This window comes from Harpegnathos saltator, unplaced genomic scaffold (genome assembly GCF_003227715.2).
Source record: "Harpegnathos saltator strain DR-91 unplaced genomic scaffold, Hsal_v8.6 scaffold176, whole genome shotgun sequence".
Lineage (NCBI taxonomy): Eukaryota > Metazoa > Arthropoda > Insecta > Hymenoptera > Formicidae > Harpegnathos > Harpegnathos saltator.
Window position 1 is genome coordinate 722,006 of NW_020229957.1, and position 16,103 is coordinate 738,108.

At 32.3% G+C, this 16,103-nt stretch overlaps 1 protein-coding gene and 1 long non-coding RNA gene across 4 annotated transcripts; both read left to right on the plus strand.

The window, feature by feature from the left end:
• Nucleotides 1-398: 398 nt before the first annotated feature.
• LOC109504612 (uncharacterized) lies at nucleotides 399-1,925 on the plus strand. 2 transcript variants are annotated; one of them, XR_003112698.1, is made up of 4 exons: nucleotides 399-518; nucleotides 866-1,115; nucleotides 1,268-1,506; nucleotides 1,849-1,925. It is a non-coding gene; the product is annotated as an uncharacterized LOC109504612 (long non-coding RNA). The 2 variants fall into 2 exon arrangements; XR_003112697.1 differs by lacking the exon at nucleotides 1,849-1,925 and having other exon boundaries at nucleotides 1,268-1,766.
• A 3,689-nt stretch (nucleotides 1,926-5,614) lies between these two features.
• On the plus strand, nucleotides 5,615-7,350 carry LOC105192692 (protein ANTAGONIST OF LIKE HETEROCHROMATIN PROTEIN 1-like). 2 transcript variants are annotated; one of them, XR_003112702.1, is made up of 5 exons: nucleotides 5,615-5,853; nucleotides 5,974-6,113; nucleotides 6,204-6,542; nucleotides 6,685-6,778; nucleotides 6,855-7,350. XR_003112702.1 is itself a non-coding variant. In XM_025297435.1 (3 exons), exons 2-3 carry the CDS (start codon nucleotides 5,984-5,986, stop codon nucleotides 6,566-6,568), a joined length of 495 nt encoding a protein of 164 aa, XP_025153220.1. In that variant the 5' UTR covers nucleotides 5,615-5,853; nucleotides 5,974-5,983; the 3' UTR covers nucleotides 6,569-6,608. The 2 variants fall into 2 exon arrangements, 1 of the variants encoding a protein (XP_025153220.1); XM_025297435.1 differs by lacking the exons at nucleotides 6,685-6,778; nucleotides 6,855-7,350 and having other exon boundaries at nucleotides 6,204-6,608.
• Nucleotides 7,351-16,103: the final 8,753 nt, after the last annotated feature.

The following is a 16,103-nucleotide window of genomic DNA, read 5'->3' on the forward strand; positions in this document are numbered from 1 at the left end:
GTGAAAATGGTCCACGCAATTTTATATAAATTTGCGCAATTTCGTATTACCACACATTTTACGTGGTAATACGAAATTAAAATAAAAGTATAAAACATACTGGTATTAACGTCGGTATAAACACAGGCATTAAATCTTAAATAACCTTAAATAACATTATAACATTGCGTGTATATACAATCTGCCTAATAAATAGCTGAATTGAGTTTCTGTTACCGACATTATAACGACTGTTACCAACTGTTACAACTTCAACGAACGTAGTCGACACCAGGGCAGACAAACTCAGATAGGATTTACGAGGACACTGTATTTCTGCCCCGTATCTACTGAGGGCGTTAGTATTGACATCAAATGTTATATGAAGTTTCCACTCATAATTCACTTTCTTATATGAAGTTGTCTTTGTCAATTATTATATAGGTAAAAAGATTATAAGTATACAAAAAAGTATACTAACAAAATCGGCAAATACGCAATTTGTGTGTTTTACAAATATAATTCTGTTTCAGTAAGACGTAAGTCGTACACGTATTATCGTAAAGTAATCTAGTAGATTCGCGAAAAATGAGTTATAAGTTTAGATTTTATAAACAAATCTTTTTCCAATCATTACTATGTCCTAAAAAGTTACGAGTCATAGCTGTATTAATAGTCCGGTCTTATATTTAAGATCGTGTTAAGTTCATTTTCAGCTGCATTTTCATGCTGCATAGATCATTTGGTACCTTGGGATCCATTGGGTACAGAGTATCTGAATGTGAACTTCAGACAGTCTTAAATATAAGATCCGACTATGAATACAGCCCATAAAGTCAGATTTAAATTTCAAATATTTAATTTGTAATATTAAATATTTTTTTAGCAACATGAGTCATAAAAAATGTGCAGTATTGCACTGTAATGGTACAGGTAAACGAATGTTTACCTTTCCAAAGCCTACCAAAAATAAAAATAAGTTTTTAAAATGGTTATTGGCATGCGGAGATGAAAAATTATTAAAAATAGCAGAGAAAAAATAGCCAGCAGAACTATTTGTGAGAATCATTTTGAGGAAAGATATAAGTTTCCAAAGAAATTAAGCAATGATGCTATGCCTACTTTATTATTACCAGGTATATTGAAAAATTATTAAAATGTACTAACAGAAATCAATTTTTTTTATAAACAAATGATAAATAAATTATACTATTATACCCAATAAAAAACGGTGTTATAGTGAATATAAAACTATATATTTTCTTATAAATATTTAATTTGTTTACAGAACCAATTAATATTATACAACATGAAAGGATTGATGTTAGGAGACATTTGGAAGTCCTCTGGACGTCCTCTGGACGTCTTTCAGATATTTTTTAAGATCTTTTGTTGTCTTATCATAATCAAATTTTCTTTTTAACAATCTCTTATGTACTAATATTACTTTAATTTAATTAGAATATGAAGAAACAAACCAAATTGAAGATATAGTTCATAATAGCAATCGTCAAGAATGATCATCAGGTAAGATATAAGTAATGACCTAGACAGTGCAGATCTGCACGAAATATCTGAAAGATGTCCAGAGGACATTCTACATTTTAAATATGTCTCCAAAACATTCTCAAGATATCCCTTGAAAATTTTTACTGTCTGAGGATTTATTTATTCGTTACAATTTAATCAATTTTATGTTAAAATTATTCAAAACTTGTATAATGCAGTAGGAAAACATGAAAGAAAAAGGTGTGATTTATTTTAAAGAGAAAATAAACAGAGTACTTTGAATATTATTATATTTTTTGATTTTACTTCAGAAATATTCATATTGCATTAATCCGGTAATATTACATTTACATTACGTAGGTACAGCAATATAATTTGTTGAACGTGATATAAAGTCGCCGAATTTATGTTCAAGTAAAAACAGATTGAGAAAACATTTGGAGAAAAAAAATAAAGGTAAATTTCATTATAATTCTATAATGAAATTATACAATATTTAATTACAATATACAAAGTGATTCGTATAAAATGACTAATTCCATTATTAGCGAAATTTGAAGACGTGAAAAAATAGTATTCATAGTATATATTATTTTTTCATATATCTTCATATTTTGCTAATCATTGAATTAGTCATTTTATGTATGAACTTCATAACAATTTGTTCAATAAAAAGGGAAACTTTATTAGTGGACATTATTATTTAAGAGCTGGAGACGCTGAAGACATTTTTAAGATCAACCAAATTTTTTTTATATTATATTTTTTTATAAGTAATATGTATACAGGGTGTCCGGTAACTTATTAAGCAGCCGCCGTGTACAGGCCAATTATGTCTAAGTAAAAACATTTTTCTATTTATTAATTTTTATAAATATATAAGCAGTCGGTGCAAATTAGCTGAGTATTATTTTATCATGGATTTAGTCACGCAGCCACCTGCTGTCTATTCACATTACTATCCAACAGACATACATAAAACACAACATTGGAATAATAGTATATTATAAAAAAGAAATTATCATAGCAATTGACATTTCGCTAAAAAAGACGAAAAAGTATTTTATATAAGAAAAGTATTTAATATAAGAAATACATTAACATTTGTTACAAAGTTTATGAGAGCAATAAAAAGAAATGTGGAAATAAAAGTGAAAAAAAATTGAATATTGTTTTTTGAGTATTGAAAGGATATGGTATCTTTTTAAGTGTTGGGAGAATATATCTTTTAAAAGATTCTCTTCATAACTTACATCTATTACTAAAATTAACGTTTCAGGATGTGTTCCTATATACACTGGTAGTACTGAAAATCTATAATATATGTAACGTTTACTCAACATTTTTAATACTTGTCATGAATTTTGGACTGCAACTTTACATTGATAAATAAAATATATAAGTGATAAAATGTTAAGTCACGATATTTTTGCATGCTATTTATGTACAATCGTGGACGAAAAAGTTGTCCGCAATTTTGAAGATGAATTTTTAAACTCCATCTTGTCCAATAGGAACATTCTACCATTAGGTAACGAATTCTTCCATTGGATAAAATGGAGAAATCACAAACTCATACAAATGAAGGGAAAAAATTTTCCAATGCCAATGGCACCACTGACTTTTTTTTATTTCAAGTAGTTTTTGAAACTTTCTTTCTCCTAGTAATAGTTGAGAAAATTATTTAAACCTCATCGAATCAATTAATATAAATCTTAATTAGTCAATTAATATAAATTTAATATAAATCTTCTGTGTTGCTTTTAACTAATTTAGCATGTTTGTCTTGTTTATTCATGTATTTCTATTTCCTTTTTTTTCAGCATGTTGTGTTCTCATCTTTTTTATGTTATTTTCATGTTTTTCATCTTTTTTATGTTTTTCTGTATTACTTTTAACCAATATATGTACTTTTAACCAATGTTTTTCTTATTTATCAATGTTTTTCTACTTCTTTTCTTTAACATGTTTTATCTTTTTCCAGTTAATCTGTTACGATGTTTTAATGTTAATAAGACAGTAGATCTCCAACCTAAGGAACGCCAAATTTATAATTTTGTGGCTTCACGTAGAAAGACTATTATACGCACTGCACGAAGAAATTATAATTTATCGTTACGTTTACAAGAAGCTAACAGATTTCTGCAAAATTCACCGTTGCATTTTATCAATGAATTACTACAACCTGCAAAACATTTTTTTACAAGCTACTTAAGGAATATAAACAAAAATAAGTATAAAAAAACATATACTCTTGAAGACAAAATATTTGCTATTACATTATATAAAAAAGCCCACGAATATATAGATTTCTTGAAAAAATATTTTATTTGCCTTGCAAAGAAACTTTAAGAACACTGTTACAAAAAATTCCAATAAAACCAGGGATATATGATAATATTTTTGAGGAAATAAAAACTCGCGTGCAAACTTTTGATGATGACAAATACAAATATTGTATACTAATTTTCGATGAGATTAAGTTAGACTCTTCATTAGTTTATAATCCAGCCACTGATCTTATTGAAGGTTACGTAGATAACGGATACGACAGAAAAATTGTAATTGCAGATCATGCTCTTGTTTGGATGTTCAAAAGCATATTTGGCATTCCATGGAAACAAGCAGTAGCATTTTCTTTTTGTAAAGGCATTACATCATGGATAGATATTGCTCGTACTTTCAAAGAAATTGTTACACGAGGTCAAGATGCAGGATTAATAATTATAGCGTCAATATGTGATCAAGGAGGAACGAATAGTAAAGTTATAGGAAATCTTATTATTAATTCAAAGCATTAGTAAATAATTAATAAAGCATTAATAAAGAATGTTATTGTTATTAACAATCAACAAATAATACCGCTTTTTGATCCACCACATCTTTTAAAATGTATTCGAAATAATTTACTTACAAAAGATTTGAAATATAAGTTAACAGATAATAAAACGCGAATAGCTAAGTGGGAACATATAGAGGATGCTTATTTCATTGATCGCAGTAATGGTCATTTTCGAATAATGCACAAATTAACAGATTTCCATATAGTGCCAAATAAAATTTAAAAAATGAAGGTTTCCTATTGCACTCAAGTTTTTAGTCGTACCGTGGCCTCAGTAATGACACTAATGAATTCAAGTAGATCTTTCAGTTCTTGTGGAACAAGATGCATGCCTCAGGAAGGAAAAGAGACTGCCAAATTGTTGTTATTTTTTAATAATTTATTTGACTTTTGAAAGTTTATAAAAAATGAGAAGTGTTTTTCTTTAAGCGACGATTTCCTTACGTCTTATACGGTTCGCTACATGCAATATCCAAATTGACGTTTCCACTCTTACCAATAAAAGACGCCGAAAATCGAATTGAATATTCTTCATTTAACATATTTTATTTCGCTTCTGTTCAATTAGTTACGGGTTGTTACAGTTATCAGTGGATTAGGCTTACTGGGGACACCACTTAAAAAAAAATGCGTTAATAATAGTACTTCATGGGTAACGTGGAAAACTATTGGAAACACGCTCCTGAGACTCGAGCGGCTTGTTGCCAGCGCGCGGAGCGGCGAGGTAAAGGGAATAGCGGTGGTCGGAGATAATCGAAAATCGGCCGTCGCGTGCACATTTTGCCAAGCTCTGATCTAGGGCTTTAGACGCATGTACTAAACATTCATAACCTCGAAACAGTCACAATGTTGAAACCAAGTACGGAATATAATCGAAGAGCCGCGATTATCGAAAGTGTTCGCGCTGGGCGCTCAGCGACAGAAATCATTCGATTCTTCGGGTACCCAAGATCGACTATGTATGATGTCGTCGCGAAGTATAACGAGTCGGAGAAGTCCAACAAAGGTTTTGCAACACCGGCAAGGAAAACTCACTCGAAGGAGCGCGTTGTCAGGATGCCCAAAATCATTCAACGGGCTTAGGAGCTGATTTTTGAGAACCCAGGGCAGTCGATTCGAAAGTTGTCGTTGATTATCGGTGTGAGTGAAAAAACTATGCGTCGAATCGTCGAGGAGGACCTCTGCTACAAGTCTAGCGATTGACGATTGCGTCTGCGTTTGTGTTTGCGCTTGCGATTAGATGTTTGTCAATCACACTAGTGACCGTTGGGAGCAAGCGTTTGCGTTTTGTCGTTTCAATGTATAGGTTTTGCAACAGAAGTGAAGAAAAATGGAACATAGAAAGAAGAAAAATATATGCATTATTGTGATGCTAATGATGTTAAAGTCACAATATGAGAAAAAGGTTCTTCCTAAAAAAAAAAAATGTGGGTTAGATCCTGGATAGCTAAAAGAGCACAACAAGGTTGTTTTCATAACCTCTTTCTAGAATTATAACTAGAAGATCCAGACAAGTACTGCAGGTAGGTAGATATATTTTTTATGTATAGGTTATAATCAATAGAACGTAAGAATGTAATTTGACTATAGTTTGTTAATTCTAATCACTTTCAGTAATTAATATTATGTATTTATTTTGTCAGATGTCTTCATATGTCTTCAGATTTGTTTGAGGATCTTGTAAAGAAATTGAAGCCATTAATTAAAAGACAGGATACTCATCTTCGACAAAGTATCTCCCCTGCAGAAAGACTTGCTGTAACATTACGTCATTTGGCAACAGGTTGTTGAGCATATCTATTTTAAGCAAGTTATATATTTTTTTGTGATTTATTTTTCATTATGTAATAATTTTATATATTATCTGTTGTAGGCGGAAGTAAAAAATCACTATCTTATACTTTCCGTCTTGGACAAAGCACTATATCTGGGATCATAAAGGATACTTGTCATGCTCTCATTCCTGTTTTGCAAGAAACACATCTTAAATTTCCTGACAGTGAATTGGCTTGGAAAGTAATTGTTTATATGGAAAGATGGAATTTTCCGAATTGCTTGGGTGCCATGGATGGGAAACATGTTTGGATAGATCCTCCACTTCAGTCTAGTTCCTCATACTTTAATAAAGAATTCCTCATATTTTTACAAAGAAACGTTCAGCATCGTGCTTTTGGGGGTTGTGGACGCTCAACTTCGATTTATATTTGTCGATGTAGGCACAAATGGACGAATATCTGACAGAGGAATATGGAATAAATGTGCTCTAAAACATCATTTGTAGTAAAACGACATTAATATTCCTCCACCAAGTCCCCTACCAGGTACTGAGCAGGATTTTTCTTATGTAATTATAGGAGATGAAGGTTTTTCTTTATCTACAAATGTGCTCATACCTTATCCCAAGGAACAATGTACAGGAAAAAAAGAGAGAAGAATTTATAATTACAGGTAAGTAGAAGTAAAGGAATAGGTGTTTTTTTTATATATCAGTATTTATATATTCCACATTTAATTATTGTTGCAGATTATCTAGAGCGAGACGATGTGTGGAAAATGCATTTGGAGTCATGGTCAGCAGATTTAATATATTCAGATCTCCAATGAGATACGACCCAGATGATACTCGTTGCATTGTATTGGCGATTTGTTGTCTTCATAACATGTTGAGATCTCACAGTATAGGCCGTATGATGTATACTTCACCAGGATATATTGATATGGAAGATGAAATGACAGGTCAATTGCAATATAGAGAATGGCGAGATGAACAAGGACAAGGTTTATTAAGATTACAACATCAAGGAGGCAACTCCATACTTCTGCTGCCATAGAAATGCGAGAAAATTTATGTGAATATTTTAATAACATTGGAAGAATACCATGGTAAGATCAGGCAATTCAGTGACAGTAAAATAAAATATATTTTTGTAGAATTTTTATCCACTTTGTATTTTACCAGCTTTGTATTTTATGAGCATAACATATTTAGATAACAATTATAAATAAACAATATTAATATTTTTCAACAGACATTTTATCATTTCTACTACAAACATATAATATAACTGTAGAACAATTATAATATAAGGAAATATTTTATAATAATTTTTCTAAGTTTGAACATAAAATCTAAATGTTAAAACATCTGAAATTAAAAATGACATACTCTAGATATCAAAAACGTTAAAACATCTGTATGCTAAAACATCTGAAACTTAAAATAACATACTCTACATATAAACGCAGAATTATTAGATATATACTAATTAGGTTCATATTTGTGATTCAGATAATATTTAAATATTTTCTTATGAATATTTATACATAAAATATGTAATTACTTTAAACTTAGTAAATAATAAAATATTTGTCATGTTCTTATTAAAACTAAAATAAAATTTAATTGCATTTTAAACTTTTCTCTGAGAAATAAAAACTTAGTATATGTAATATATAAAGTTTTATGAATATAATAAAGAAAATGTTATGCGCGTATTAAAACTGACATACCAGTTTTAGTATTTATTTAAGTAAGTATTTAGTTATTTAAGCGTTTGTACAAGGGCCACTTTGGAATATAAATATCTGTAGTGCCTTTTCCACTACGTTTAGAGTCCTTCACTCTTCTCAAATTTTACATAAAAGTATCTTTCATATTTTTAAATCTGCTTGTTACAACAGTACCGAGGAAGAAAGACGTATTACTTTAAATATATGCAGTTTATTTCATTTTCACACAGTTTACGCTCTTCAGGCTGCATTTTACGTAGTTTTGCCGCAATAAACAATCCTAAGGTATGAGCAGAGTCATTATCAGGATATTGACTGAATCTGGATACAAATAAGTTAGGCTCAAGTGAAATAATTGGATCAGGTTGACATAAAGTTTTAATGGCACTAATTGCTTCTTCCATGAAAGTATCAGTCTTTCTTTTAGATCCTTATTTGGTATACATCTGATTGTCGGTATCTTGTTTTTTAGAAACAGATACAGTAGATATAGGCTTTGTTGATGCTGTTGAGATCAAAACAGTTGCATTTTGCGAAGTTGCCTGTAGGACAAGAGTAGACATAAATCGCAAAGGTTCAAGTACATGAGATATTGGTTGTGAATAAGGATGTTCTAGAAAAAAAAAAGGTTAATATTCTGTTTGTAATATCAACAACTGTTTTAATTTACTGTGTTTGCACAACTTTCAGATACTGATAAATCTGTATAATTACTAGATGAATTTTCTCTTGATCGAAGCATAAATTTCTATACCAAATTCCACCAGTAAAATTTTATATACATTATAAATAATTTTGTTATACTCATTCTTTAAATATATTCAAATGTTGTCAAAGTTCTATTATATAATAATCTTACTTTCATTAACTACGTTTACACGGCAAGGTTAATCCGGATTAGTAACAACCGTAGTTAGTGAATTCTTTGATTCAATTGGTATATTCTTTTAGATCTAAAAATATACTCTAATCGGATTCGAGACTGCACTAACTACGGTAGTTACTAAGTCGAAGTTAGAAACCGTGTAAACGTAGTCATAGAGTCATAATACATATTTGTCATAGTTCAGGTTTCTCAGTAACAATTTCCTTATCTTGGTTCTCCTCTGCTACATGTGATACCCACTGTGTCATTGATTCATTTGAAATTTCTTCTATCTGTGATACAGGATCGTCAATATTCTCCTCTGAAGAAGTAATGGGATTTGAAATGGAAGTACTCTGAACCATTGTCTTCTGTAAAAATTTTAAGCGTTTGTACAAGGGCCACTTTGGAATATAAATATCTGTAGTGCCTTTTCCACTACGTTTAGAGTCCTTCACTCTTCTCAAATTTTACATAAAAGTATCTTTCATATTTTTAAATCTGCTTGCTACAACAGTACCGAGGAAGAAAGACGTATTACTTTAAATATATGCAGTTTATTTGTACACATAACTTCTTTCAACTTTTACATTTTACACGGTAGACTGGGACAAAAACGCAAGTAAAATAATTAATCTACGAACTTGCCGCTAACTCGTTTGAATTAAGGAAATAAAAAACGAACAACTTTTTTAATATTTTAAGGTATTTAAAAATTATATTTGAAAAATCGTCATAAATATCGATGATTTTACGTTAAGAATATTTTATTTGCAAGAAAACGATATTTCATAAAATTTACGAAAAAATTTATTTTATGCCGTAAGATATGTCAAATTGTGCTATTTTTTTTAGACGCAACATATCTTTACTTTTGAAAAGACTACGAGAAAGAGGGAGAATAAATCCAACATCCTCCTTAAAATGCTACTTAAAATATAGGCTCCGCTATTGAAAATATAAAAAAAAACTAGGAGATATTTAATAATAGTAAAAATTACAATAATAATAACGAGACGCTATATAGCATTTCCTAAAATCAGAGAAAAAAGTTTTTTTCATATAAAAAAGTCGATCGATCGACTTCAGCATCTAATTACATATTCGAACATGTCTATCTATCGTGTGAACTAGCGAAATAAAAAATATTAATTTTTTATATGCACCGCGCTATCTCTATAGGTGTCTTATTCGCTGTATGGCTACAATAGCCATGTATCGCGCTTTTCTCTTTTATAACGCTATAAAAATTCATTCTCATCAATAAAATATATATTATTATTTCTATCAAGTTTGAAATCAATCGTCTGCTTAGTTTCCGAAAAAAAAATTCGCGGAAATAGCTTATTTTTCTACACACAGAATTGCCTCCTTAATCGGCATTTCTAAGGAGAAAAGAGGAAAGCGCGATACATGGCTATTAGAGCGAGCGAGACACCTATGGAGACAGCGCGGTGTTTCTATAGTTGTCTCATTCATATTGCCTACATTCAAGCGTAGAGCGAGTGAGACAGCTATTGGGGACACCATTAATCGTACCATGTTTGGTAATGCTTTCTCTCTCGATCGTGCGACGTGCGATAAGGATGTAACATCGGAACGTCTCCCACCATTTCTCCTTCGCTTCTCTCGCGCTGTACAGTACGTCCATATGCGTATGCGTATATGCCTGTCATCGCTTTCGATTGTTTTACAGGCATATACGACATCGCCGAGGGACACCATATCTGCCTCTGAGTGTAGATCCTATCGCCTCACAGTAGTCAAAAAAGCTCTCTCGGTCGATAAATTAGCCTGGATCGCGTACTTGTTAACCGATTCTAATATTTTTTTTTAATTTACTCGTTATGAATTGCTGTACAACTTTGTCGATTCACTTTTTTAAAGTAAAGCTTCAAATCAAAATGGCGGACTCAAAATGGTTATCAAAATGTAGAAACTATAAGATATTAGATATTCTTGCATCGGAAAAAAAATATATGTGTTTTAAAAGTTCCTAATTACATATCTGACGTCATAATTTTAATTTCTTGTCACTTAAGAGGATTTAAAACGATTAGAAATGTTTTACGACTTTCTTATATCTTCATATTATCAGTGCATTTAGATAACGTCTTTGCTCACACATTAGTACATATTGCTCGCAAAAATATGTAAATTTCAAAATTCAGCTTGAAATTTACATATTTTAACAAACAATATATACTAATATGTGAGCAAAAACGTAATCTGAATGCACTGATAATATAAAGATATCAGAAAATCTTAAAACATTTCAAATCTTCTGAAGTGGCAAGAAATTAAAATGTGTGTATGTGTGTGTGTCGCACAGGCAGAGATAAGGACCCCATGGTTCGTCACTCCCACAGTATTTAGAGATTCCAAATCCTCTCTGCTGTTTGTGTTTGTGTAATTTAATGTAGCACATTCGTACGGTCTTTCAACATTTCTTCAGCCTCTGGGTGAAAAGGTTTATGAACCTTCCTTACTTGTCGAAGACTAGTTATATAGGGATCCGATTAAAAAATAAGGAATGCAATATATCTTCGTTTGTATCGGTTCTTGAAGATTTTCTGCTGTGACTTGTACGGTACATCTTAAAATCTTTATTCCATGCCTTCTGGGCTTCTTCAGATAATTTCTTATAGTTTCTATATTTTGATAACCATTTTGAGTCCGCCATTTTGACTTGAAGCTCTACTTTAAAAAAGTGAATCGACAAAGTTGTAGAGCAATTCATAACAAGCAAATTAAAAAAAATTATTAGAATCGGTTAATAATTACGCGGTCCAGACTAATTTGTCCACCGAGAGAGCCTTTTTGACCACTGTGCACCTGTCGCCGGCGTTTTCTAAGAGATCGTAAAACGTCTTATTTTACTAATCTCAATATCAATATTTAATATCAATATCTCAATATCTCGGCATTTGTTCGATAGCTTTGCACGCCGCGACACCAACGTGGTGTCACCGGCATTTGTTCGATAGCTTTGCATGCGACATCAACGTAGTGGACCGGCATTTGTCCGAAATTTTCACATGACACCAACGTGGTGTCACCAGACGGCATAGTGTCAAGTCTGTTCTTTTTCTACGTAATACCCGCAGATATTTTTTTATTTATATCTCAGTATACATACCATATTTTAATTTAGTTTCTCGTGACATTTGAATGAAAACTTCAAAGAAACATGCATTTTTGAAACATTTGCGCTCACATAAGTTTATCCTGTATAATTATTAATAAAGTCTTTATATTCTTTGAAAGGAGACATCCGAGTGATTTGCTAGACTTACGATATCTCCTCAGAAGGGACATCCGAGTGCAAAAGGTTCAAGTATTCTAAATATCGTACGACATAAGGTAGAAATAATCAGAAATCTCAAAAAACTATAGTGAACACGATCGCTGACGATTCGACATTGCATTCGATACGAGTTCCAACAAGAAGAAAATACTGCTGAAGCATGTGAATCGATTTTTTCCGCTCTTGCCGAAAGAGTTGTATCTTATAACACGTGCAAATACTAGTTTGATTGTTCCAAAGTCGGTATTTTCGGTATCAGTAATTGATGGCATCCGGAGGAATCACGAAAATTGTCGATGTCAGTATTGCAGACATTGCTAGATAAAACTCGGCACATTTAGAAGATATCTGTAACTTACTTTAGTTTAAATTATAATATATTAGGTAAATCGGAAAGTTCCGTCCGTTTAGCGACAAGTAGCTATAGCTAGAACTATCGTTAACCTCTAATGTCTAAACGAAGCTTAATAGTTTGTTTTGACATCTGTCATATAACATAACATTCAGTACATAAAAGTATACGTTTGTATCAATAACATTGTTTTTCACTGCATCGAAAATGTCGAAATTTGAGCCAAATAAGCGTCATTTGCGCGAAGTGTTAATATTTTGCTTCAATTGGAAGAAAACTGCAGCTGAAGCTTATCGAATGCTTGTAAAAGTTTATGGTGATAATGCTCCTTCTGATAAAACATGCAGAGAATAGTTTCGACGCTTTAAAATTGGTGATTTTGATGTAGAGGACAAAGAGCGTTCTGGACGGCCAAGAGTATTCGAAGATGAAAAATTGCAGGCATTGGTGGACGAAGACCCATGTCAGATGCAAAAGCAACTTGCAGAAGCATTAAATTGTGCTCAATCTGTCATTTCCGATCGTTTGAAAGCCTTAGGAAAGGTTTACAAGGAAGGAAAATGGGTTGCATATGAACTGAAGCCAAGAGACATTGAAAGGCAAAAAACTACCTGCGAAATTTTGCTTGCTAGGTAACAAAGAAAGGGGTTTTTACAACGTATCATCACTGGGGATAAATGGATTTATTTTGACAATGCTAAACGTCGAAAAACTATTTGCGAACCCGGCCAACCCTCAACATCGACGCCAAAACGAAATATCCACGGAAAGAAGGCAATGCTCTGTATGTGGTTGGATTAGAAGGGTGTGCTGTACCATGAGCTGTTGAAAAGTGGTCAAATAGTCACAGGGGATCTCTACAGAGAACAAATGATCTGTTTGAGCCGAGTATTGTACAAAAACGAGTAGAATATGAAACGAGACAGCATAAAGTAATTTTGCTTCATGACGACGCTCGGCCTCACGTCACAAAATCTGTCAAGGAAACGTTAAAAGCACTTCGCTGGGAAGTGTTACCTCATGCGGCTTATTCACCAGACTGTGCCCCTTCCGACTACCACTTGTTTCGGTCGATGGTACACGCACTTGCTGAGGAATGCTTCAATTCTTATGAAAACGTCGAAAAATGGGTCTCTGGTTGGATAGCCTCCAAATTTGAGTCATTCTTTCGCCGCGGAATTCGCTTGCTGACCGAAAGATGGGAAAAAGTCATCGCTAACGATGGACAATACTTTGATTGATATACTTTTTCATTTTCTTTCTTAAATAAAGCCATACGTTTTGTAAGAAAACGGACGGAACTTTCCGATTGACCTAATATTTCAAAATTCATTATAGTTGGAGAAGAAAAGTTCTAGCATAATATAAATTTTACGATTTTCCGAAATCGATCGATTTTCCTACTGATTACTCAATAATTGTTCGAATAATAATAATGATTTCAGATGTTTAATTCTGTGACGCGCCGAATGTGAAAATTTTTCAATTTCCCTTAGTTTTCTTTTTGCATACCTTTTATTTTAAAGAAATAAATAAACGAATTTATTTATATACAGGGTAACCGGGATGTTTTGGAAACGAAAAATTAATGAAGATTAATCAGATTAAACTGAAAAGACATGTACTATTTTGCAAAAATCGTAATAGTTATTAAGTTATTAATTAAAACATCTGGGCCAATGAGCGTATGGGAAACGGTAGGTGGAACTGGACAGAAATATGGTGACAATAGGCAAGACAAATGACTTACTTCTCAACTCGTACGAATATTCGTAGTAAAGACAATCAGATGATTGCATGAGGCGGATTAACACAAGATCCTTATTTAGTCTTCAACGACAAGATACACTAACGCACCAGCTATGCTCTATAGTTGTGCACTGAACACTTAGTCTTACGTAACTTTTGCACTGCATGTAAAATCACTTCTCTCAACAGATTTCTTGTACGCCTGGGAAATCGTTTTGCATAGATGAGAGCTGCGACACTGTCGCCCGCTAGCTCGTAGGCAATAATCATATCGGTGTATTCCTCAGGAGTAAATTTCATTTTTTGTCATAGAGGAGCACGACGCGTATCAATTTCACGTGACTGAAGATGTGTCCGTCGGATCATTGTCGTAGATCATAAACAACAATCATAAACAAAAGATGATCATCGTATCTTGCGACCCGCATGTATCCGTGTTATGTTATCCTAAAAGGAAGGCTTTCTGCGAAGATTTCCTGAGAAGAGTGAATCAGGATCCGAGATTTCTTTCTCGTGTGATTAATTAATGTAACGATTTATTAATTGTAACGATGAATCGCTTTTCACATGAGAAGAGATCTTTAATTCGTACAATATGCATTACTAGAATGATGAAAATCCTTGGTCCGCACCAAGAACTTCCAAACGTGTTGGAAGAGGAACGTCTGAGCGGGAATAATTAATAATCAAATATTCGGTCAGTTTATCTTCCTGATATCTTAACTGTCGCAAGCTATGTAAAATTTCTACAAGAGGCAATTCTTTTAGAAGAAGTTCCTGGTAAAACTGCTGTTTACCCACCTCCGATAACCTTGTCTGTTAGATATATTATTAAGGAGACCCTCTTGAGTCACAATCAAAAGGTTTTAGCCGTCGCTCATTGTTTATTAAAAAATAATTAACAAAAGAAATTTCATACATAGAATGTAATTTTCCAATACTGTGTATATACTTAAGGAATGAACACATGCTATACATGTCCTATACATGAATATATTCATCGTACTACTGACTTACAACTTCATCTGTTCTTTTTTGTCGCACAAAATTTTTTTTGGTAATTATGCAGAAATAGGGATCACTTCCCGATGTCAATAATTTTCATATGTTATCAAGTTCTGTAATGTTGTTCTGTAATGAGTAATGTTCTGAAAGTTTTAACCCGCGCTTTGTTTATAATAAAGTTATGAACAAATGAAGTTTTATAAATATTTCCATACAGTTAATCCAAACACAGTGTATATATAGAAATGTAGGAAACAGTACATATAAGCACACCTCCTCCCCGAATAAATCCTAAGCTAATTTAACTTATTGCATCTTTATATGAAAAGATTTCCTTAAAACCCACAACACCAAATTGTATGCAGATATAATAAGTTAAATTGGGTCAGGTGATAGATCTTAAGAGAACTTGTTCAACAATGTCCAAAAATATATAAAGGTGCAAAAGTTAGGTTAGGTTAGGATTTGTTTGGGGAGGAGGTGCGGGGGAGGAGCGAAGCCCCTCTCCCGCTTATATGTACTGTTTAACATTGTTTAATATATATTGTGTCTAAAGAAAATGGACTCTACCTATAAAATTTCATTTATCTATAGCTTTCTAAAGTGGATCCCCTAATTTACGAAGTAAGAATGCCTTACAAAGGAATATAAGAAATCAAAACATTACACTATGTATATAACACGTATATATATATTACATGTTCCTTCAATGTATATCTGATGATGAAGAATTATCTCCTTTCTATTAAATTGTTTCGAAAAATTACATTACATTCGTACAACTTTTTTTGTTAATAACTTTTTAATAAACAATGAGCGATGGCTAAAACCTTTTGATCGTGACTCAGGAGGATCTCCTTGATAATAAATTTAACAGACAAGGTCATCGGAGGTGGATCTCCTAAACAGGAATTTTACCAAGTTCCTTTATACGAAAGAAACAGAATAATTTTTCAATAAGACGCTGCTGAGTTGCACGCCAGAA